The sequence below is a fragment of the Sorghum bicolor genome, chromosome 9, assembly GCF_000003195.3.
Source record: "Sorghum bicolor cultivar BTx623 chromosome 9, Sorghum_bicolor_NCBIv3, whole genome shotgun sequence".
NCBI classification, from domain to species: domain Eukaryota; kingdom Viridiplantae; phylum Streptophyta; class Magnoliopsida; order Poales; family Poaceae; genus Sorghum; species Sorghum bicolor.
This window is the reverse complement of record NC_012878.2, coordinates 2,229,603-2,253,569: the sequence shown is the minus strand read 5'-3', so window position 1 is coordinate 2,253,569 and position 23,967 is coordinate 2,229,603. Positions and strand designations below refer to the sequence as shown.

The 23,967-nt window shown below is 47.0% G+C and overlaps 3 protein-coding genes and 1 long non-coding RNA gene across 6 annotated transcripts; 2 read left to right on the top strand and 2 right to left on the bottom strand.

Moving 5' to 3' along the window:
• Positions 3,358–10,892, bottom strand: LOC8068155 (E3 ubiquitin-protein ligase UPL4). Its single transcript, XM_002439152.2, has 16 exons — positions 10,144–10,892; positions 9,220–9,330; positions 8,940–9,056; positions 8,697–8,852; positions 8,492–8,626; positions 7,953–8,105; positions 7,732–7,853; positions 6,656–7,619; positions 6,246–6,303; positions 4,982–6,123; positions 4,547–4,879; positions 4,387–4,467; positions 4,240–4,308; positions 4,033–4,161; positions 3,859–3,942; positions 3,358–3,760 (listed from the first exon to the last, which is right to left on the bottom strand). Exons 1-16 carry the CDS (start codon positions 10,519–10,521, stop codon positions 3,695–3,697), a joined length of 4,098 nt encoding a protein of 1,365 aa, XP_002439197.1. The 5' UTR covers positions 10,522–10,892; the 3' UTR covers positions 3,358–3,694.
• Positions 14,060–16,038, top strand: LOC8071246 (probable sugar phosphate/phosphate translocator At3g11320). The gene is made up of 4 exons (XM_002440461.2): positions 14,060–14,753; positions 14,877–14,980; positions 15,113–15,341; positions 15,498–16,038. Exons 1-4 carry the CDS (start codon positions 14,226–14,228, stop codon positions 15,642–15,644), a joined length of 1,008 nt encoding a protein of 335 aa, XP_002440506.1. The 5' UTR covers positions 14,060–14,225; the 3' UTR covers positions 15,645–16,038.
• On the top strand, positions 16,337–18,204 carry LOC110430124. 3 transcript variants are annotated; one of them, XR_002447364.1, is made up of 3 exons: positions 16,337–16,548; positions 17,417–17,486; positions 17,829–18,204. It is a non-coding gene; the product is annotated as an uncharacterized LOC110430124 (long non-coding RNA). The 3 variants fall into 3 exon arrangements; XR_002447363.1 differs by having other exon boundaries at positions 17,663–18,204; XR_002447362.1 differs by having other exon boundaries at positions 17,635–18,204.
• Positions 18,546–22,438, bottom strand: LOC8068154 (serine/threonine-protein kinase Aurora-3). The gene is made up of 6 exons (XM_002439151.2): positions 22,182–22,438; positions 21,840–22,082; positions 20,767–20,862; positions 19,487–19,701; positions 19,320–19,392; positions 18,546–19,220 (listed from the first exon to the last, which is right to left on the bottom strand). The coding sequence occupies exons 1-6, from the start codon at positions 22,281–22,283 to the stop codon at positions 19,083–19,085; spliced, it is 867 nt and encodes a 288-aa protein (XP_002439196.1). The 5' UTR covers positions 22,284–22,438; the 3' UTR covers positions 18,546–19,082.

The window sequence follows — 23,967 nt, the reverse complement described above, 5'->3', positions numbered from 1 at the left end:
TCTGGGTTGGACTATGTTAATCAGGTTTCCTCAGCGTTGTTGAACGACAAGTTGATCAGGGGAGAAAACGGAATCGGTTTGGATAAAAGCAGATGCTCCTGCAATCTGCACAGTATCAGTAACCGCCTGTGTGGAACGGAACAACAAAAGGCTTGGAGGGAGGACGCAGGCAGATTCCTCTCGTGCAATTGTGAGTTTCTTGCTGGAGCCGGACAGAATGCAACTTTTTTTTTAAAAAAAAAATAACAATGGACAGAATGCAACTCGTTCTGCGCCAAAACAGACACACACCCCACACACAAACACAGAGGAGATGCAGCCAAATCCAAACCGAAAAAGGGGACTGCAGAGAGATAGAAAGAGAGACATCAAAGGCTCTTTGGAAATGAAAAAGGAAAAGCAACCTGAGTTTAATGGTGTGCACCAAGCCACCAACCAACTTTCAAGTTTGGTGCACAACATTTGATCCCAAATCCACAGCCACACCAATTGCATTGTCCTTTTGAAAAATCTTCTTGCATTGCTTGTCACAATTTCACAAAACACAAGCTAGCATCATTCCAATATATGTATGATTGAATGGCAGCAACCACAAGACCACACCTACATAGTACTACTTCTTTAAAAGCCTCTTTTTTTCAAAACAAAAAGGAAAAAAATGTAAAAAAAATGCAGAAACAAAAAGAAGGAAGAAAGTAGTCTCTGCAGTCTGCACATCTTCACTGCAGACGTGAGAGACAGAGCTCATCCTCATGCAAGAATCTCTTTTTTTTTTGCACTAACCCCCCTTGCCTACCCACAATCACACACTCCACTCCACCACCCACCTTCTCCTGAGTCCTGATCTCCCTCCTCTCTTCTCCTTCCTCCCCTGCCGCGCCTCCCTCCCAAACCCCCAACCAAAACCCCACCACCTCCTCTTCTCCCTCTCTCTCGCGGGGTCTCGCTGGCTTCCGCCGCCACCCGTCGCGGCGTTCTCTCGCCCCGGACGCCTTCCCGCGCCGCACCAGTCCGCCCGCTCCTCGGTAAGCGCCTCGATCGCCGCCTCCCTCCGCCGTCCGTACCGTACGTTCCCCTCTCCCTCTCGCTCTCCATAAGAGGCGGCCGCGGAGACGGAGCTCGCGCCATTCCCGTACTCCCTCGTGCTGATCGGTTCGGTTCGTTTCGTTCTTTCTTTCTTTCTTCCCAGGCGTGTCGCGCTACATGGCGTCGTCGGCGCCGGCGGAGGAGGGCGACGTCGCGGCGACGCTTCTCGGCAAGGACGCTTCTTTCGGGTCCAGAAGCACGGTGCTGCGCCCTGGGAGGCTGCGCGTTATGCACCCGCACGTGGCGGAGCTCTTGCGGAGCCCGCGCCGGCACGCGCGTCCGGCGGCGAAGCCCGCGGCGACGCGGCCGACGCAGACGCTGTGCACCGAGCGCGCGAGGTACGCGTGCGCGTTCGAGGAAGACGTCGGCGGGGGCGTCGCGGCACCCGGCCGCCTCGTGTGGGGCAAGGTCAGGGACCACCCGTGGTGGCCCGCCCAGGTGTTCGACGCGGCGGACGCGTCGGCGGACGCGCGGGCGCTCCGCAGGCCGCGCGGCGCCGTCCTCGTCGCCTACTTCTGGGACAAGACGTTCGCGTGGAACGACGCCGCGGCGCTCCTCCCGTTCCGCGCAGGGTTCCCGGGCCTCGCGGCCATGGCCCCCGTCGCTGCCGCCGTGGACGCCGCGCTCGCCGAGGTCGCGCGACGCGTGGCCGCCGGCCTCTCGTGCTGCTGCGGGGGTGGTGCCAGCGCCAACTACAGGCAGGTGATCGACAACGCCGGCGTCCGTGACGGCGCGTACGGGGCGCCCGTGGACGCGGCCTTCGCCAGGGGCGCGCTCCAGGCCGAGGCGCTCGTCGGGTACCTCTCCGCGCTCGCCACCAAGCCGCGCGCCGGGGCCGACAGGGTGGACCTCACCGTTGCCGCGGCGCAGATCGAGGCGCTCGGCCGGTGGAGGCGCTCGACGAGGGGCCTTCCCGAGTACACGGTCGTCCACGGCATCGATGGTGTCGTCACTGCGACAGCCAAGCGGAGGAGGTCGTCGACCGCAGGAGGCGGCTCTGCGAAACGGAGGGTGACCAGCAGGAGCAGCCGCAGCGCGACGAAAGGGAACTCAGCCCGTGACACCGGCGACTACGAAGCTCTGGAACAGGAGGATCTCCCGCTGCCCACACCGGCCCAGCAGATGTTCACCAAGATGGGGAAGCTCATGAGCCGTGCCGCGCAGCAGATGTCGCTCTCGCCGGTGATCCTCAACAGGGCCAACGGCGGCAACTCCTGTCCTCCTCCACCTCCGGCAGTGCCAGCGCCAGACATGGCAAGGTGTGCCATAGCTGCAGATGATGAGCAGTTTCCTCCAGTGAGCAAGAACAATGGCGATCACGAAACTGGGCTGGTGCTCAACTTCAGCAGCGCAAGCGCTGTGCCTTCGGCGCGTCACCTGACCATGATCTTCAGCCGGTTCGGACCTGTCAAGGAAGTCCGGGCAGAGAACTCTACTGCTCTGGTGATCTTCAAGAACAGCGCGCATGCGGACGAGGCGTTCTCAGGCACCGCCAAGATCGGCTCCATCAGGGCATCCCTGGTCAGCTTCCGTATCACCTCGTTGCTTCCAGTTCCAGCTGCTGCACCAGTTGATGATCCTCCACAGCCACAGAGCATGTCATTGGACACCTCCTCACCTGTTGCAGCTCTTCAGTAGCTACTTTGATCGGTAAGCGTATTTACTATCAATGGTAATTTCTTCTTTGATTGGTTCGTGTATTTACTATCATGGTAATTTCTTCTTATTTTGTGTTATATGAGAGTGTAGCTTCATTAGCTGTTCATGTGCTCTTGTTTTTCTTTTTCTTTTTTTAACTTTGGCTAGTAATTACAAATCATGTTTTTCTTTCAGGTGATGGAGACGATGAGGCAGTGAAGAGGTTGCTCGTTCAACCATGCTTCGAACTTTTGGGTTGCCAGGGGATGGTAGTTCGTGAGATGAGATTTTTTGGATTGGAACCTTAGGAAGTAGATCCTTTTTGGCTGTCGTCTACACGTTGACATTTAAATTCAGATGCTGTTGATGATGTAAAAACTTCTGAGTAGTGATGTTTCATGCTCTTATATATAATATGATACATCTGGTTTGGTCTCTAAATGGATTTTTGATGCCACCAGCAGATCATTCTGTTACTAGATTAGCAGAATGTCTTGTCAAGATGCAATCTTTATTTCCGCGTCCAAAATCTAGCAGAATTTGAACTTGTTATCATGCAGGTTTCATACACCAGAGAGTGAGTGCTATCCATCACAAATCCATGTTACTAGACAACAAATATTGTGGCTGAGATTCCGAAGAAATTAGCTTGCATATTCTTTGACAATCAATCATTAAATAGCAGCGACGAAGGGCGTTCGACGCAGTAGTTATATACATACAGTACATACGAGGGGAGAAAACTTGAGCTACGTCTAGAGCAACTAACCTGATCCTCGACCAGAAAAATAGATAAATCTGAGTTCAAACAAATAGCTAAATCAGAATATTGAGAGGTGTAATGGCTATTCACATCAAGTCTAGATCTGTCGTGTGATTCTTTCTAATAAATCACCAATAATCAGTTGCTATCTACTCCTTCTATAATGTACACTGTTCTTCCATCATCCTGTGCACTTCTGTCTTGTTATCATGATAAGTGGAAGGAGCCTAGACCCTCTGTAATGGCATATTTGAGCTTCGTTCTCATTATCTCCTGCGATCAAGAAACAGATACCAATGATAAATAGGTCTCAGTTTTTCATCTTCACGAAAACGAAACAGATTACTAAACTGATATAATTTTTGTGGTACCTTCGAGGAGTAAGGAGGGAGCTTGATAAAGTGCCGGCAGGTATTGACACTTGGCAATTCGTCGTCTACATTGCCATCGCATTGCTGTTGAGCAAGATGCATGGCAGATGATAAGTACTCATCAAAAGAATAGGTCTATGCCTAGTAGTGGTATAATTAGCTATGCTAACAAACCTTGCGTACGACAGTGAGCTTGGGCTCAAGCGAAGCTAGGCCGCCAAGCGGGAGTTGAGGGGCTCCAGTACTGAACTGTATGAAAGCCCGCTGCTCCTCTCTTCCAAACTCTCGCAATATCTCCAGGAACTGCAAGTTGTTAAGTTGAGCTCTTAATTAGTTGATTAGAGTTCAAGGAATACAATGTCTGATAGGCATACTACTTACAATAATAATCGGTTGACTGCTCATATCGTAGCCATGCTCAAACTCCATGTGATCCTCGAGGTTCTTTAACTGCAAAAGATAAACACAATTACAACAATGAAAGGATCCTGTTTGCACAAGACTTTGGGAGTACAGAAAGAAACGTACAGCCCAAGCATCCTGTTCACCACATAGTATGCATTCCATTTCCTCCTCAGTAAACATTTTGAGGGCCTTAAGAGCAAAAACCTGCAAGTGGTAGACCTGAATTAGTATGTCTGCATAGAACGAGAGAAACTCATTTAGCTCTATTTCATGAGAAACAGACCTCATTAATTCCAGACTTGAAAGCCTCGATCTGCTTGGCAATCCCGCTCTTCAGTGTTGCATCAGCAACCAAAGATACATATTCACCTAAACTTTCAAGTGTTACCGGCTTCTCTGAGCCTCCAGGAACAAGTTCATATTCAGGATTTCCAGGAAGAGTGAAGTCAAGACACAAATCCTCCAATTTTACGTTTTTATAGGTCAAATCAACCATAGGGTTAGATGCTCTGGAAGAGGTTTCCAAAAAGTTCTTCCTACTAACAAGTGCTTGAAACTCTATTACTATCTTGCCCAGCTCAGGATCAAACAATGGGATGTCATATATATCGAGCTCCTAAAACAAAAAATACAGTGATTAGAACAACGGAGAAGGAATTCAAAATCAGAAATTTGGAATCAGAAGGGTCATAGCATGGGTGATTGCTGAAAGAATTACCTGCTCAAGCATGACCTTGTAAAATGCTTTAGAAAGTGGAATATCCAGGATCCTTCCATCCAGAACTGCTCTCGCTACAAGATTCCCTAAAAGCTTGAATTTCTGTAGCATATTAGTAAAATCAACTCCTTGTGATGAAGTGCCTGATGGCGACCACGGCTTTGGAAATAATCCAAAAGGAGCATGAATGAATCCATGTTCACCACTGTCTCCTCTCCACATTCCAAGCCCGCCCCTTTGAAGTTCATGAGTAACTGTAGTGTAGAATTCAAATGTTGGACCTCGCCCAGTCCCAACCTCTCCTTCGAACTCTACGTCAATGATTCTACTACTTGAGCCATGACTGGTCATAACTGATACAGCACCTTCAAGGATAGCACTTCGGGCTACCCTGTACTTTTTACTTTGTGGAGGACTCTTAACCTGGTCCAAGTGACCATTAACTTGGTTCAAAGTATTGTGAACCTGTTCTGGAGAACTGTTAACCTGGTCCGGAATGAATGAGCGATGCACAGTCAGGCAGAAGTACTTCCACCGTGTATCGAAGGACAACAGGAATGGGCAGGTCTCAACCAGATAGACACACCATGAGGGTATGAGGCCATCCTCAAAGAAGGTATCTTGCATTTGCACCTCTAGCTTATTTACGAGAAGGCTACTGATGAAGTGATGTCGTGGAACTGGATATATTGACACCTCGAGATCATTGAGGTCTTGTAGAGTTCCTTCAGCAAATTTGTTTATCTGTTCATCCATCAACAGTTGATATGAAAAACGGTTCAGCCCTTCAAGAACTTTCAGCATGAACAAGAGATTGTAGGACAGATCAGACACATCCAGATCACCAGGAAGTTTGCCATGAAGTATGGCAGTGAAAAAAGGGTCCTTTAACCATGCGCGTTGAAGGTTTTCTTGCACGTGGGATAACCGAGTATAGTAGGAACTCTGAGAAGAGATCTCCTTGCTTTTCTTTCTTTTCCTATAGGTTATGTTGTGTTCTTTTTCCCAGAAAGATGGGTCGATCAAGAGATCAGATTGTCCCTTGTTCATCAGACGGAGTATCGATTCGAAAAATGTAACAGATGGTTGGAGTGTCACGCCATTGTACAAGAATCTCAGTCTTGAGGATCTGTTCCCATCATCTAAAAGATACGCGGGTGTTAATTTATTTATGTTGCTATCTTATTATAATGAACGTCAAGCAAGACTAACATAACAAGGAAAGCACGAGGGAATGAGACATGAAAGAGAGATGGGTGTATACCATTTTTGGACTCTACTAATTTTTTGCTCCCATTTGCTTCTATCTCTTGATTGGAATTCTGAAATCATAGAAACAAGAGGGAACTATTAAATATTGCATACAAGAGTTTACAATACCGAAAAAATAAAAGCAAAAACATGCAAGATTTATCCTAAATGGTTATGATTATATGCATGTATTCCCTCCATTCCAAATACTATGTATCTAGACATATTGTATATCTCAGTGCATAGCAAAAGATATGTATCTAGAGAAGTCATATAATTTGGAACAGAGGAAGTAAACTGTATTGGTATGATAGGATAATTTCAAGATTAGAAGGGAATAATTCAAGTTCAAGAGAATTAGCCCATTTTTTGCATTAACATTGAAGAAATTATATTCTTGAGCAACTGTGTATTGATGAATACCTTGGATGCAGCTTCCTGATCAGTTCTTCTAAAGACCCTAGGAAATAGAATTGGCTCAGTGGTATCTGGGGTTGAGAAAAGGTCGACACTAAGAACACCATTGTAGTTCCGTAATTCTCTCTCCTTCCGCGACCTCCGAAATTTTAATTCCAATAACGTTGGTTCCTGGGCCTCAGGATATCTCAGCGGAATCATCATGCTCTCACGTGAAATCTGTTCATCAGATAGCATTACAGGAAAACTGTCATAGCACATGTGCAAAGTGTCTAGCAGCTTCTCCACCAAAATCCCAAGTGGATTTGCTGAACTTTTATTGGAGAGGGTGAGAGCCAAATTAGCAAATTGCTGCAGCCGACTCTGCACCTTACTAAGCTGCTCAAGTACAGGTCCATCATTGAGGTCTGCATTGCAGTACGCCCCATTTGAGAGATAAACTGCAAAACATTTGATAGATCCACTCTGCACAAACTCAAAAGTGGAAGTAACTGGCAGTTCATCTGACAATAATCTCCTTGAAAGATCAGACAACTGCTTGCAGCTATCAGGATTTTCAGCAGGGTGTGTCAAGGCATATACATTCAACCTAGCAAAAAAGTCCCTGACACTTCTGAGAGTAAATCCAAACCTATGTGAAGTTTTTTTGCTCCGTTTTACCGAGAAGAAGTTTTTCTTTATCTCTTCTGCTAGCTCCATGACAGCATCATTCTCAATGCTGCATGCCTCAACAGTCGAGGAAGATTCCAGGTCAAAGCAAAGGCAACTTTCTTTCATGCTGTTGTTTCTTTCTGACTGGTGACTGGTGTTTTTTGATTGTGATACTATATACTCAATTGCATGCTTTACACCCTCCTTGGTAAAGGTCTCCAAGGAAAAGAGCTGGTCTTTTTCCAAAAGGGTCCTTGAAATCTTGAGTGTTTCAAATAAGATGTGGTGGTTTTTCCGGGCCAACAAACAATTAAGAAAGCTGATACAAAGACGAGAGATAAACATGAACATCATGCATGGTGACAAGGCAGCACATTTCAAAGCTCAAAATCTTACTTAAGAAAAAAAAGTAAATTTTGTAGAAATTTTACCTTGAGAGATTTACAGTCCTCTGTAACTCCACTAGGAAATTAGGTGTGATTAATTGAACAATCTTGCCAATGAGAACAACACAGCTGTGGCAAATTGATGATAGTGCAGCAGATTTTGCAACCTACATTGGACAAAAGAAGTGCACATGTAAAGGGAAATTCTGGATTTCTGCAGGCACCCAGAGGTCCTCCTGTAGAGGACCTGAAAAAATACCTCGTACCTGTACTATAAGGGCGACGATGCTAGCAAGCTGGTTCATGTATCGACTTTGTCTCATAATGAGTTTCCTCTTTGCAGTGACTAGTTTAGCATGTTGATCAGAGGTTTTAAGAGGTGGCATAAGCTGGTAAATGAGCTCCACAAGTATCTGGACCTGCAGTTGGGAATTGAATAATGTCAACTGCTAAGAGATTCACCAAGATGTTTGCAGGCTATAGCATGCATATAAATTGCATCCACATATATATATCTACTATCTTGTGATATCACAGAAGTCTACTGGTGGCTTGAGTGTAAAAGGGCTTCCCTTTGTGCACTCTCTGAAAGTAAATGCAACTATACTCTGATTTACTTTTTTTTTACAAATATGTGGCACATGATGTTAACAATATTCCCTCATGGAACTTGGCACGTTAGGGGAACCTCAATGGGGAGTTAAGGCACCTCAATCAAGGAACCTCAATGGGGGAGTTAAAGCACCTCAATAATAGGTGCATGACCACAAAATTGCACTAGGTAATAAAAAGAGAAGTAGAGTACCTTATGACTATCGTGGTGCAAATAGCTGTAATAAGTTATCATCTGTTCAAGCAATTCACAAAAATTTAACTCAAAAAGAGACTTCACAGCCTTTGCGGAGACAGAAGCAAGACCTTTAAGCAGCCCCAGAATGCCCTGCCAAACATGTTCGATTGAGTAAAGCAAAAAGATAACAACGAATTCAAGGAAGGATGATGAGACATACAGTTAAAGTGGCATCATTGAGGCTCTTCCACCCCTCATCAACCATCAAAGTCATTGTCACCTGGACCACATTCGATTCACAGAGCTTACTCATGTGTTTAGTTCCGGAAGCACCAGCAGCAGCCAATGCCAAGCACGAAATAGTGGATTCGAGAATCTAGCATCCACAAGGATCAACGGCCCATCAATATATCTTCCCATATAAAAGAAACAAACAAAGAAACCATCAATATATAATTATTACCATCCTATCAGAATACTGCAGAAGGTTGCACAGTGCAGGCACAGCCTCCATGGCCTTAGCAGCATTCACTTCATCATAATCGGTGAAGACATTCCAGACGATCTGGAGCGCCACTTTCTGTAGGCATATCCACAAACAGTTGGTGAGCACAGGACATACGAGACAGAGAACGAACAATGCACAAGCAGATCAAGCCACAAAACATTCCTGCTTAATGAAATACATGCCACGCATGTTCTCGAAAAAAAAAGCCACAAAACATTCGCTCATGTGCCATTACCTGCTTGTTCGTCGAAAAGAAGTCGAAGAACTGCAGCACAGCAGCTGCCACCCCCCTTCTGAGGCACTCGTCTGGACATTCCAAAGATATGGCGTCCAGAGCTCGCAAGCACTGTCAAAGTGATAGCAAAGAGAGATGGAGATGTCTTTTAGCACCAACTTGTCAAAATAAGAACAGCAAGCGAAGGTAGAAGGACACTTATTACAACACAAGGAGTTGAGTTTAATCAAATATATAAACGGACTTATAAACAAATATATGCACCTGCACTTGTGCAAAAGAGAATAAAGGAACCCAAACTTAGTACATACCATCCCGTTTTTCATCAGGTCGCACCCAAGACCCAACTGCAGTTTTATGCCCCCTGGATACAGTAGCAACTTTACTATGGCTTTAGTGAACTGGAGTGTGTGCAAACCACCTACCCAACCACCGCCCACAATTTTAATTTAAAACTTGACCACTGCACAACGACTACTAGATTATATGATCGCGGAACAAATCCTGTCAATATTAATTGCAGTCCACGTATGAACAAAGAGAGGCTCAGAGCTGGTTAGCCGGCGTGACTACACGGCACATAGTACGTAGATGGAAACTAACCAGATTTTATTTGCAATAACAAATTAACAATCCGCCCGGCAACAGATTAATCACAGCCCGCGACACTCAGTATTAATGGATCGGTACGACTAATCTAGACGAGCAACCTTAATTAGGAGCAGCCTTATTACGATCGAGACAAGCAGACAGGGTTTAAGAAAAAACAGTGGTGGGAGGTTTATTAGGGTCTTTAGGTTTATGCAGCTTTATTGGATTAATGGGGTTTTAGTACGACGGCACGGCACGTCACTAGGAGGGGGAAAAGAAAAAAAAGGAGAGAGACGAACAAGAGTGCGCAGCAGAAAAAAAAAAGCAACCAACCTCCTCGGCGAGTTCGATGCAGTCGACGGCGAGGAGCCTGTCGCGGAGCGCGTCGACGGCGCCGTGTCGCGCGAATCGCGGGGCCCACTGTGGCGCGGCCTCGCAGGCCTCGGCGATGGCGCGCGCGGCGAGCAGCGGCACGTCGCTGCTGCCGCAGGCGCCGGACCCTGAGCCGGAGCCGGAGCCGCCGGCGAGGAGGGCGGGGAGGCGCGCGGCGAGGCCCGCGTGCGGGATGGCGAGGATGAAGTCCGGCCCCGACACGGCGAGCACGTCGCAGAGCGCGGCCAGCCCCGCCGCCAACTCCCCCGCGCCCGCGGACTCGTCGGCGATCGCCGCCACCGCGTACTGCAGCACCGCGTCGTCGTCGCCCGCGTCCATGCCGAGACGGACGCGCGCGCGCTCCCCTTCCCGCGCTCGTGGGGGTTCCGGACTACGCTAGTAAACCTAAGTAGCGGGCGGCACGGCAGCAGCAGCAGCAGCCGCAGCAGGGCGCAGGTGCCTACCCACCGATGGCGGCGGCTGGAGCTAGGGCGAGCGTGGCCGATCGGTCGGTGGGCGTGGGGCGTTGCGATCGTTCGTTCGCGGGCGCGCGCGGACTCGTGCCGTTAGTTGGTTGGTGGTAGTGCTGGTAGGGTACGGCAGAGCGGCGAGGTGCGAGAGCCAAGGCTTATATTGCGGCGGCGAGGGGGACGGGCGGCGGACCCGGACTCCGATGCGGCGCATGCACGGGACCCGACCCCGAGAGGCCGGACAGGCACGGCCCGGCCCGGCACGGGAGTCCGTGACGCCCCCGCCTCCGCGGCCTGCGGGGGTGGCTCGTCTCGTCGCACGGATCCCGTATCCGACTGGGACTCGAGCGCGGCCGAGTCCGTGCGGGCACGTGCCACGTCAGCACGTAGGTGGGGGCCGCGCGCACAGGCAGCCTCCCCTCCCCCCACGCCCACGGGAACGTCGACAAAGAGACGGAGAGGGGGACACGCGCGGTACCCCACGAGGCCAGAGGCTTTTTGCCTGTGTGCCGATTTGCCGGGCGCTTGCAGCGCCGCAGGAACAAGGAAGTCGACCGAGGCGGCCGCATGGATTCGCCGTCGGAGGAGGTCGCCACCACGGGCCGTGGGCGCGCGCGTGGGGCGTAAAGCGGTCACGGCGGCGGACGTTGCCATTCAGGGTTTCAGTTCCGATGGATGGTTGCAATTGGTTGGATTTTTTAAAATCTAACGGCCCAAAAATGTGTTCTAGTCTAATCGCACAAAAGTTCTGCACCATGAGTTCCAATCCTATGATATAACGTAGCAATTCTAAGAAAGTACGTTACACGAAAGTAAATGTGCAATGGAAAAAAAAAAGAGAAGAGACGTGATGATGTTTTGTTGAGGTATTGAAAAGTTTGTATTATCCACTAGTTCTTATTAGCGCGCCAATGAAAAGGTACCAACCACCTTAGACCTGCACAAAGGTTGATTCTTCTCCGCTTCAGAAAAACAGATCACTGTACAACAACAACTTTTAGGTCTCTCGGAGTTGCACCAACAGGCAAGAGATCACCAAAATGCTCCTCAATACCACCAAACCATGCCAGTTCGAGCCCATAGGTCACCGAGGGCTCGGGCTGCATGGCCATATATATGCCTACACACGGGAGATATCTTTGGTACCACACACAAGAGATGTCGCCGCCCTCGATGACCTATGGGCTCAAACTAGCATGGCCCGAGGGAACAAACCATGCCTGGGCCACACCCCAGCCACGTGGCCCGACATGGCATGGCTCGCAAAATAGCCTCGGCCTCGTGTTGGCCCGTCAGATTGATATCCCTGCACATATTTGGTCTGGTTCATCACCAGATTTCATGTTTTGTTTAGTTGGGGAAAATTTTTGGTTTTGGCTACTGTAGCACTTTCGTTTGTAGTAGTAATTATTATCCAAACATGGACTAACTAGACTTAAAAGATTCGTCTCGTAAATTACAGACAAATTGTGTAATTAATTATTTTTATCTATATTTAGTACTCTGTGCATGCGTACAAAGATTCAATGTGATGGAGAATCTTGATTTTTTTTTGAAACTAAACAAGGCCTCATATATATACAACATTTTCACTCCAAAACACTAACTTCTCCCCTATCCAAGCAACGACAACAGCTTTTTAATTTGTGATGGTTTACATGTCCAGATGTTCAATATATATTTTCTAGATCGTATTTGGCATGGGTTAACAATGTTGAATAGAGACAAAACCCACATCAAAGTTGTAGTACTTAACGTGATCTATAACTGTGTAAGGGCACTCACAATGCAAGACTCTATCACAGAGTCCAAGACAATTAATTACATATTATTTATGATATTTTGCTGATGTGGCAGCATATTTATTGAAGAAAGAGGTAGAAAAAATAAGACTCCAAGTCTTATTTAGACTCTAAGTCCACATTGTTCGAGGTAATAAATAACTTTAGACTCTATGATAGAGTCTGCATTGTGAGTGCCCTAATTAACTTTTTTTTCATTTAAGATGATTACTGTTTGGAATAAAATATGTGTTGGTTCGCTTAAATATCTAACGTTTTGCAGCCAACGGTTTGAAGAGTAGAGCAGCTCGGCAAAAGGAATCAAGGCGGAGGAAAAAAAAAACATAGGTATTGCGAGATAGTATTTATTTTTCCTTTTTTCTTCTAGGAGTTGATGAGAGTGGTTTGAAACTGAAATGAATTATTTGACTTATACAGACGTGAGACGTGCAATCCGCGAACTTGCGTTCCGTCAAACTCGGGTATATACGTGAAAGCAGGGCGAACGAGTGAATAAATTAGTGAGGTAGCATTTGTCGTGCCGCTGCGGTCGTGGGATGTCGTCTGTCTATACCAACATTATTTTATACAATAAAGAAAGAATTTACATTCGAAAAGAAAAAAATAATAAAAAAATGTACTCCTAAATTGAGTTGTACGTACGTACTGCATTCAAAAGAATACACTATATATTGAATTTCCCGGTGTTATCGTGTCGTTCTTCCACCTCTCGAGGTTGACGGAGTCCGTACGGGAGGAGGAGCAGGTGCGGTGTGTGTGTCGCCGTCGTCTATCTACGCTCTCGACGATGTTCCCGTGCATGTCGCTGCACGGCGCGTTGCTGTTGACTCGCGGTGGTCCTATCCCGGGAACGGGAAGATGGCCTATGCTTTCATTTCTATATTTTACGTTGCGGATGTGAATATTCCTGCTTTCACGTTATAAAATAAGGGCACTCACAATACAGTCTAAAGTTATTTATTACCTCGAACAATGTGGACTTAGAGCCTAAATAAGACTTGGAGCCTTATTTTTTCTACATCTTTCTTCAATAAATATGCTACCATATCAGCAAAATACCATAAATAATACGTAATTAATTGTCTTGGACTCTATGATAGAGTCTTGCATTGTGAGTGCCCTAATAATCACTTTTTGTTGGGTTAGTTTTCCGAGAACAGGGATGAGAACCTTGACTTGCTAAGCTAGGCTACTATTAGTCCAATGGCAAGGATTCTATTGGCTGGCTGCAGCCCCTGTGCGATGGCGCAAATGTTCTTCGCGGACGGCGAGCGGGTGAGTACGCGCGCCGTACGTCACGCTGTGACCTTGGTTAACCAGGCGAGGCGAACGGTGGATTGCTGTCAACGGATCGGAGAGCAGGTAGCCCGTGTCACGGGTGACGACGGGCTCGTGCGTGCCGTCCCCGATGCCATGCCGGACGCCGTTTTGGCGTGTCGTCTCGTCTCGTCTCTCGTGTCGTCTGTGTCCCGCCACCCCGCGCAGGCCGCCGCCGCCGCCAGCAGGCCCCGCAGCAGTACAGTTGAACTCACACGCCACGTGTCCCCCTCGCCCCCTTCACGCCCAACTGCAGCTGCAGGCTGCAGCCCCGCCCCCTGACACGCCATTAGCGCCTCCGCCCCGCCTACTTTAGCAGGCCATCACATTCCATTACCAGCAACCCCTCCCAAATCCCGGCAGCCCGGCTCCCTCCTCCGGTCCTCCCAATCTCCAGCCGACCAAAAGCCTCCTCCGCCTCCGCCTCCGCCTCCGCACTTCCGTTCCGATATCGATGGGGCAGCAGGAGGCCCAGACTCACCACCCCGACGAGGCGGCGCTCCCGACAACCACCGCCGCCGCCGCGTCCTCCTCCTCCTCCTCCTCCAGGCTCTTCACGGCGTGGCTGGTGGCGTCGTGGTACGCCTCCAACATCGGGGTGCTCCTCCTCAACAAGTACCTCCTCTCCGTCTACGGCTTCCGCTTCCCCATCCTGCTCACCGCCTGCCACATGACCGCCTGCACGCTCCTCTCCGCGCTCGTCCACCACCACCACCACCACCGCTCCTCCTCCCGCAGCCGCGGCTCCAGGTCCAGGGCGCAGCTCGCGCGCGTCGCCGTCCTCGGCGCCGTCTTCTGCGCCTCCGTCGTCGCGGGGAACGTCTCGCTCCGCCACCTCCCGGTCTCCTTCAACCAGGCCGTCGGCGCCACCACGCCTTTCTTCACCGCGCTCCTCGCCTACGCCGTTGCTGGTCGCCGCGAGGCCTTCGCCACCTACGCCGCGCTCGTCCCCGTCGTCGCCGGCGTCGTCATCGCCACCGGGGTGAGTCAGTACTCAGTAGCGCCGCGACGAGCGATTCGAGCAGAACCTGAACCTTTCGCCGCGAGAGATTGGAATTGGAAAATTTGGAATGCCTGACACTCCCAACCCAAATACACAATGCAGGGCGAGCCGAGCTTCCACCTCTTCGGATTCATCATGTGCGTCGCCGCCACGGCCGGGCGCGCGCTCAAGTCCGTGCTGCAGGGGATCCTGCTGTCGTCCGAGGAGTGAGTAAACTTTCCCAGCCCCATTGTTTTGTGTTTCTGGCCGCGCCGCCCGTCGGGGTCGGAGCAGACCAGAGGCTTCCGTTCCGTGCCGCTAGCTGCTGCAACATTCTGACACGGCCGCTCCCCGCGCAGGGAGAAGATGGACTCCATGGACCTCCTCCGCTACATGGCGCCGGTGGCCGTCCTGCTGCTGGTGCCGGCGACGCTGGCCATGGAGCGCGACGCGTTCGGGGTGGTGGCGGACCTCGCCCGGGTGGACCCTAGCTTCCTCTGGATCCTGCTCTGCAACTCCTGCCTCGCCTACTTCGTCAACCTCACCAACTTCCTCGTCACCAAGCACACCAGCGCGCTCACGCTCCAGGTGAATTTTTTTATTATTCAAGCTCACCGCATGCTCCGATGGCTGCACTGCAAGCCGATGCTGCCGACCTCCTCCTGCTCCTCCTCCTCCTGCTGCTGCCATTTGTGTCATTGTGTGGTGCTGATGCCCTCCTCCTTCGCTCCTCTGTCCTTGCAGGTTCTTGGGAACGCGAAAGGCGCCGTCGCGGTGGTCGTCTCCATCCTCATCTTCAGGAACCCCGTGACGGTCGTGGGGATGCTGGGCTACGGTGTCACGGTCGCCGGCGTCGTCTTGTACGGCGAGGCCAAGAAGAGGAGCAAGTGAAACTTGGTGTGGTGGTGACTCAACAAGCTCCTGTACCTTAACCTGTACATTGGTAACCGGCGGTGGCCTGAGAGTTTTGTTCCGATGGAATGGAACGCCGGCGATGATAGACAAGCAAGTAGGTTTGTTCCTTGTTAACCTGCTCCAGTGTCGCAGTCTGAGCTCAAACTGTAGGGAATTATATTAAACTTGCATACCGTCCTATAAGAAGCGTAGTTAACTTGGTCATTGGCACATGCGGTGAGACGTACTGATCGATCCTTTTTTGTAACAGTGTTTGTTTATGTACATTACTATTACTACAACAAATGTACGACAAAGCGAACTGGATGTATGTTCATAGAGCTTATTGGCACTAGCCATAACTAGAGAGGAGGAATGCAGTTTCTTTGCTTGTGCTCTGCTGCTGTGCACCTTCAGATTCGCTCTAAGATACGTGCACAGCACGTGCCCTTTGGGGCAATTTTAACTTCCCTGAGACGAGGCAGTGAGGCACCATGGTCCATGGTACTGGCTGCAAGGTTTACAGTGGATCCGTTGCTTTACTGATTGCTTTTACGATTGCAAACGGCACGGGCTGCGCCATCAGCCTGCTGGGCCGGACCGTGCCGCGAGCAAAAATCAGCCCGCACAGCAGCCCATCTATGCGAAGCGGGTTTAGGGAGCGGACACATGAAGCCCAACGGCGCCGCTCCAACCCGTTAGACTCGCGAGCGACTCATCCCAGACACGAACACGATGACGCGAGGGCTGCCGCCGCCGCCGCCGCCGCCGTTGCAACCTCGATGGGCGGCTCTTCCCATGCCGCAGACATCGCCACGGGCGAATCCGCCATCGGCCCCCGCCACGGCCCCCCTACACCCCGGCGCTGTTGGGACCTTCGCCGGCAATGAGCAGCCAGCAGGTATGCCCAGCCCCTTGCCTGTAAATTTATCTCCTTGATTTGCAATGGTCGTCCGATGATTGTTATTTGGCTCTTGTCCTTTCTAGCAATAAATTGATGGTTGGGGCATTGTCGCTGTGCAGTTTTGATTTAGATTTGATTAAAGGTGGTCAGAAAAAAGATCGGCTTCTTTTTGCTATAAATTGTCTTCAGTTCCGTGAGGATCTTATGTCCCCTTCATCAATCGTGTAGGATATTCCTGAATTCCTTCATCTAAAACTGTATTTCTATAATTTATTGTGATATTCCGATAGCAATATTAGTGTTGAGGATATATGATTGTTCAGGACAGGGAATCCAGAATTTTGTGGTTCCAGGAAAGCATTAGCTGCTCCTTTGTAGTCCTGAGCATAGAGGTATAACTACTGTGAGATACAAGTGTAGAGTATATTAAGTTGCGAGGCTAAATTTGACGCAGCTGCTACACTGCCTAGTATATTGTATACCTTGAGCAAGCTGAGAGCTGCACCCTCACAGTACCACGCCTTTGGCCACCGAGGACGCATGGCTTTGCATTGTTGAGTATCTGACAGGGCACACTTTCCATCTCCCAGCCGCAACCAGCATAAGCTTCTGTTGGAAAACACGGTAGCATCAAGAAGATTTTTGAATAATGCCTACATTAGTAATCAGAAATGTGCAGGGCCTTAGATTATAAATGAGTATAGAAGCAGACTGTCTAGTGATACTGTAGAAGCACTTGTCTGTCTTCAAGACTGGCTTCGAGGTAGATTACATATTCTTTTGTGTCCTAACATGTTTACTATAATATAGTTGAATAACTTTTGTGTCCTAACATGTCTACTATAATTTGTTTTGATTGTTTTAGATTGTAGTACCCATGATGACATAGCTGGATGTATTATGGGAGATGAAGATGATGATGAGATCTAACTCAGGTATAAATTTGCAGATGAATTCGCTTTATGAGATGATCTTGCTTTTCTCAGTAAATGATTTGCTTTTCTCAAATCTCAATACTATGTTACAACAGTCAGTCCATATGATTGGTTGCTCTCCTTGTTTGCTGCCAATTTCATTGTCTAGATCTAAAAGACCAGTTGGTACCTTGCAGTATTTGGACCTTTATTTTCAATAAGTACCGTCTGGCACATCATTTATATGTTGTAGAATGGAAGCAGTCTTTGTCCCTTTGTCATGCTATCATGATGAAAAGTGAATATTTCTTGGTAGTTTGGAAGAATGCTTCTTCCTCAATCTTATTACTCAACATGCGGCAGGAAACATCAAGCTTTTGCAAGGCTACAATAGTGAAAAGTGACACGAGTTGAAGTAATCATTGATAGGCAATATGTTTGAGTTTAATACCATTGATGAATCTATTACAAACTTGTGATGATATGGATGGCAGTCACCTTTTTTATTTTTTTAGTTTGTTGTATGAACTTGTGATGACACTGCAAGGTTGCAAATGCCTCTTATTTATATTTCCCTTGTCTTATTGTACCACTTTCTAAAACATTTGGAACTATACTGCAGTCAGCAGCAGCATGTAATTAAGTAGTAAGTAGCAGTTTGCTTATTGCCTTAGAATTATTCAGAGATTTCCCTTTTAGATCAAGACTTAAGAGCACTGAATTATATTGCAACTAGCAACAACTCAATTTTTCTTATTTTTCTTTGATTTCTTGTTCAGAACTTGTAATTTAATGCAGTATGCTTTTGTTCAGCAGCAGCAACCAGCTTTGACTTATTGTTCAGAGCTTACGGCGAGATAGTGACCGCAACAATTAGCTTATGATTTTCTTAACAATTAGCTTATGATTTTCTTAGATGCTAACTTGCATGTTTTTATGATAACTTATAAATGGTGAAAAACTGTAAAAGAAAATTCAATCATATATTTCTAATGATACATAATATTTTATGTAATTTACATATATTTTTTAGCTAACATATAGATCACTAAAAAATTTATAAAGTAATAAATAACAAAATAAACACACACATACATAACTTACCACGATTCTTGTTTCATGCAAGGCTGCAAGGCAGCGCGGGCTTGCGGCCGCCGCAACAACGCCGCACGCGCACGCGGATGGAAACGGGCCGCCGTATAAGCCCGTGTACGATGATGCGGCCTTTGCGGACGCGGGACGGGCTGCCCGTCGCCGCGCCGTCTGCAAGTTTAATTGCTTTCCACCACAGTTTATGCAATGCATTCCACGCTAACTAGCGGTTCAGTTTGGCCATGACGTGCTTCTTGGGCCGGGCCTTCTCCGTTTGACGGGCCGTCTTCCTTGCCTTTTCATTGAACAATTTCTTTATACGAGCAAATGGAACAAATTGTATAATGACAAGGAAAATATTGACAACTCAAGTGCTATATCGTACTACGAAATATTACTATCCATGCACGTCCAACAATATACTTACTACTACGACAATATATACAGCCACAAGGTCGCTACGTACCAAAATTCAACTCTGTTTACTCATGACTAGCGTGTTGCTCAGAAGATTATCTTGCACACTCACTTTTCGTTCACCTTTGCTCCTGTCACATCTTTGCGCTTAATGCAACTCCCTGAAGGTTCTGCATTCTTTTGGATCCACGGATGCTTCATGATGTCTTCAAGACAAAGCCTCTTGCTTGAATCCTTAACTAGCAGCTGCACACACAATCACACAAAAAAAAGGCAACAGTCCAGCCCACAGCCATTTAAATTCGTTAATATCCTATATAATAACCCACTACTTTTAGACGTCACCTTGGAAATGAGATCCTTAGCCTCTGAAGACACACGAGGAGTTGCAGGGAATGCCCAATCCACCTTAGCTATCCTGCACAAAATTCATGTGGCAGTGGCACACAAAATGTAAGGAATGAGTACCAGGGAGTAAAGAAAAACAGACGCTTCAGCCTTCAGCCCCATACCTTCTCAAGGTATCATCCTGTTCGTCAGCTTCGAAAGGAGGTGAACCATACAAGAACTCATAGCACAGGATTCCCAGGGTCCAGTTGTCCACGGCATGGTCATGAGCTTTCTTCTCTACCATCTCTGGTGCCAGATAGTCGATGGTGCCGCAGAGTGTGTGTCGTTTAGCATCAGAACGAGCTGCCCATCCAAAATCTGCAATTTTAAGTCGGCCCTGGAGAAAAAAAGAAGCTAGCTAGTTCCTCAAATCAACGCCTAGCATAATAGCATTTGATGCATCAGTCAAGAGTAAAATGCCCATCACAACAACAGCAGTTCTTCAGAAATACTGCAGCATTGAAGAAGCATTTGTAGAACCATTTCTCCACATATGTAAGGGAATAGCAAAAACACGTGTTTCCAAATTCATTCATAGAGGCATGGTATGTATCCTATCCAGGTGTGACTTGTATGCAAGATGAATTATCCCTACCCTTATCGAAATGTAACAACAAATATCATCTGCTTCGTACATGTATACAGTGCCTCGAGTTTCTTCTTTTTTTATGATCAATGGTAGTAGAGAATCCCAACCTGATTATCATTCATTCCTGAGAGTTTGTTCTAAGCTCAGGTTCGGCAGTTTTACAAGAAGAAAAAAAGAAACAGGGAAAGATCAAACACATGGGCTAAGTATTTTAAGTAAACGCCGGGCACCATGCCTCAATGGTAGCTAGATCATCTGTGCTGTGCAGCAATCTAACTTGATTTTCATATTTTCATGTTGTCTATGAATTGACCTTCCAAGACAACGTTTCCGTTTTGACACTTACAAAGAGCCAAGTCTTACTGTCAGCATTGTTTGCATAAACACTGAAATACTTCTATAATGTACACTTAATAAGGGCAAAACATTAGAAAAAATTTCCAACCTATGAGATCAGCTGTAGATTGGATTCTTGAGCAAACTTAAAGTAATGGTTCTATTAGATCCTATTGTATGCAGAGACAAGACCATCAGCCTGCCTATTAAAATTATAACAAAATGGAGCAAAAACTACAGGCACTGCCATTGAGCAAAGTATTTTACAGTAATTATTATGTTAGAATCCATTTGTGTAGAATAAGACCATCCGGTAAACAAAACTACAACAACACGAAAAACAGTCAAAGTACAAAGACAGGCACAGATAAATTTGCTTGCAACAGCCAACAATAAATAATATCAGAATAAATGCATGAATCAAAAATGGTGCTAGAAATAATAACAGCCGCAACAGCTTCATAAAGAAGAACCAACCTCGAGATCGAGTAGCAAATTCTCAGGCTTGATGTCCCTATGTATGATTCCCTTCTTGTGGCAGTATGCCAGTGCCCCAGCAAGGCTCGCAACATACTAAAACACATAAGATTCGTTGGCATCACAATCTAACAAAAGAATGGCAAATCAGAAATTCAGAATGAAAGCTGCATATGTATATCATGGTCTAGAGCGTGGTATGGCAATGCCAGCACATGTTCTTGGCCATTATGGCAAACACCAAAAGTTGAGACAGACAGTGTCATGCTAACATAGATGCCATGAATTCACACATTGTTTCGTGTATATATGTATGGGTTTAGGGGAATAAAGTCATAAACTGCAGAGTGCACTGTATGTGCGGCACATGGGTACCAGTCCATACAAAAAATTGGTTCAGCTTAACTTGTAAAATTGGATTGATCCTTTGCCTTGTATTTCTTGGAAATGCATTGGAGTTTCTAAAGAGTACTTAATACTGCAATAAGATACTGCAAAGATCCATAAAATACAAATATCATTCTGGAAGCTTATAAAATGGCACTAAATTTTTTCAAATATCAAATTATTTTCAACGTCTTTTTAATGAGCTGTAACTTTAACTTGTATCCATTCCACAGAGTGAACGTCTTTTTAATGATATCTGATTCAAGTAAAATCAAGTTGGGCCACTACTCAAGACTTCCTTGCTACCATTCATGACTTGAGTGAAAATAATAGCAGCCTAGTTCTCTGAAACTTAGTTTGTACAGGTGTTTCTCTCCCTTTCCCTTTCGCTTTCCCTCTCTGTTTCTCTCCCTTTCCCTTTCCCTCTCTCTCTCCTCTGTCTTTTTCATCCTGTTTTGTTTTAATCAAGTAATAGTAGAGGGCTCACTCCTCACTGTATTTCCCCTAAAAAGTATCACACAATTGCAGTCACATAAGACTTTGCCTCGACTATTATGGTTCAGATTAACATAACTTCAGTCAACAATAGTAGGAGGAACGGCAGTCCAAGCGCAGACACAATCACACAACCGGGAAAATAACAGTGAAGCAAAAAGGGAAACGGGGAGGGGGTGGGGGGTTCTTACAGTGGCGGCCGTGCGCTCGTCGAAGCGGCCAGCGGCGCGAAGGACCTTGTAGAGCTCGCCACGGGCCGCATACTCGAGGACGAGGACGACTTTCTCTTCGTCGTGGAACCAGGTGAAGAGGCGGAGCACGTTGGGGTGGTCGAGGTCGCGCTGGATCTCGACCTCCCGCCGCAGCTGCGCGTGGAAGCGGTACTTCTCCAGCTTCGCCTTGAATATCACCTTCAGCGCCACCACGTACCCGCTCTGGATCATCATCGCCACGCGCAGCACAGATTAACTCCCATTGGAGGCGAAACATTAGGTTAATCGAGAGAATCGGAGAGTAGAGTTGATCGGGCCGACCTGTTTCTCGCGGGCGAGGTACACCTTGCCGAACTTGCCCTCACCGATGTACCTGCCGATCTCGAAGTCGGACATGCTCCACTCCTCCTCGCGCGCCGCCATCGTAGGCAGGGGTGGCGAATGGTGGAGCGAGGCGCGAGCCGAAGAAGACGGCGACGGGTTCCGTCGAGGAGGAGCCCGAACCGGAGGAGGGGGTGGAACGGGTTTGGAATTTGAAATGGAGAGCGGCGGCCGGCGAATTGAGTTGGCGATCGTGAAGACGGGAACTGCCGGAAGCCGCAGCCCGCAAGGGGGAGGAGAGAGGGGCAGGCTTCCTATGTGGGCTTCGCAGTCTGGCCCACTGTACCATCTCGGCCCACTAGCTTTTACTATCTCGGTCCTCGACGTACGCCTAGACCCCACGCGCAGACTGGCCCAGTGATAACAGACCTTCTGTAGAAGAGAACAGAACTGGAGAAAAGAGCAGGCTGAGCAACACCCGGACGCAATTTGCCGGTGCCATGACGTGCTTCCTGGGCCGAGCCTTCTTTGTTTGACGGGCCGGGCCAGGTCAACTGTTCTACGTAGCGCCATATAAACCAAGAAAAAGGTAATTTGGACTTTCATAATAACTTAAGAGGTCAATTATTGACTTCAAAAAACCTATGAAATATATTTGAAAAATAATCCAAATATTTTTCTATAAAATGTACATTTTATCATCACACTATAAAAGAGCGAGTTTTTTTAGAAAACTCTCACTATCTAATAACCGTTCGATCTAAATATCGGGCTATATGAGCCCTCCGTCATCCATGATCTTATATGATATAAGATGTAAGACTCCTCCTAAATCAAAATTCCTCCTAGAGTCCAAAAACACATGGATATAAGACTCTTTCTAAATTAAGATTTCTCCTAGACTCCAAAACCAAAAAACAATAGAGTTATAAATACCTCAGCTTTTGTTCCCGAGTAATATTAGTTCTTTATCCATATTTGTGTATCTTTTCTAATTCTTTTAGGCCTTGTGGTGGCACAAAGAGTCCGGCGGCCATCTTTTTTTACTGTCGGCGGCCACTTTGGATACGTCGTGATGGTAAAGGGAGGAAGGCCTTTTTGGCAACTTAAATTTTTTTAAAGAAAAAATTAATCTTTTATCACTTCCTTCCTACGACCGGAAAAAAAATATATGCAATCACCACACTATAAAAGAGCGAGTTACTTTAGCGAGCTCTTCTTCGTCACTTATGATCTTATATGATGTAAGATATAAGACTACTTATAAACCAAATTTCCTCCAAAACTCCAAAAATAGAAAATAATAAAGTTACAAATACCTCAGTTTTTGGTTCCTAGATAATCTTGCTTCCTCAGTATTTGAGTTCGACCCCAACCCACATGTATAGCTTTTCTAATTTTTTACATCCAATTCATTAGCACCGTAACATGCTTTGCACGAGAATAGTAAATAGATTAATTTTAAAAAAAATATGGATGCACCGCCACTTGCCGCGGATTGTTTGGAAAAAAATAATACATATCAAGATGCATGCATGCAACTAATAAATAGATTAATTGGAAAAAGGAAAATATGAATGCATGCATGCAACTATAATAAATAAACTAATTTAGAAAAATAGAATAATACGAAAGCACATCAATACGAATACATGCGAGTGTATGTATTACAATTAAAAAGAAAATAATAAAATTTGAGCATACATGATTTTATTTATTATGACAAAAAAGGAAGAAAAAGATAGCAAACATCTTAAATTACTTATAGTAGAATGAACAACAACTC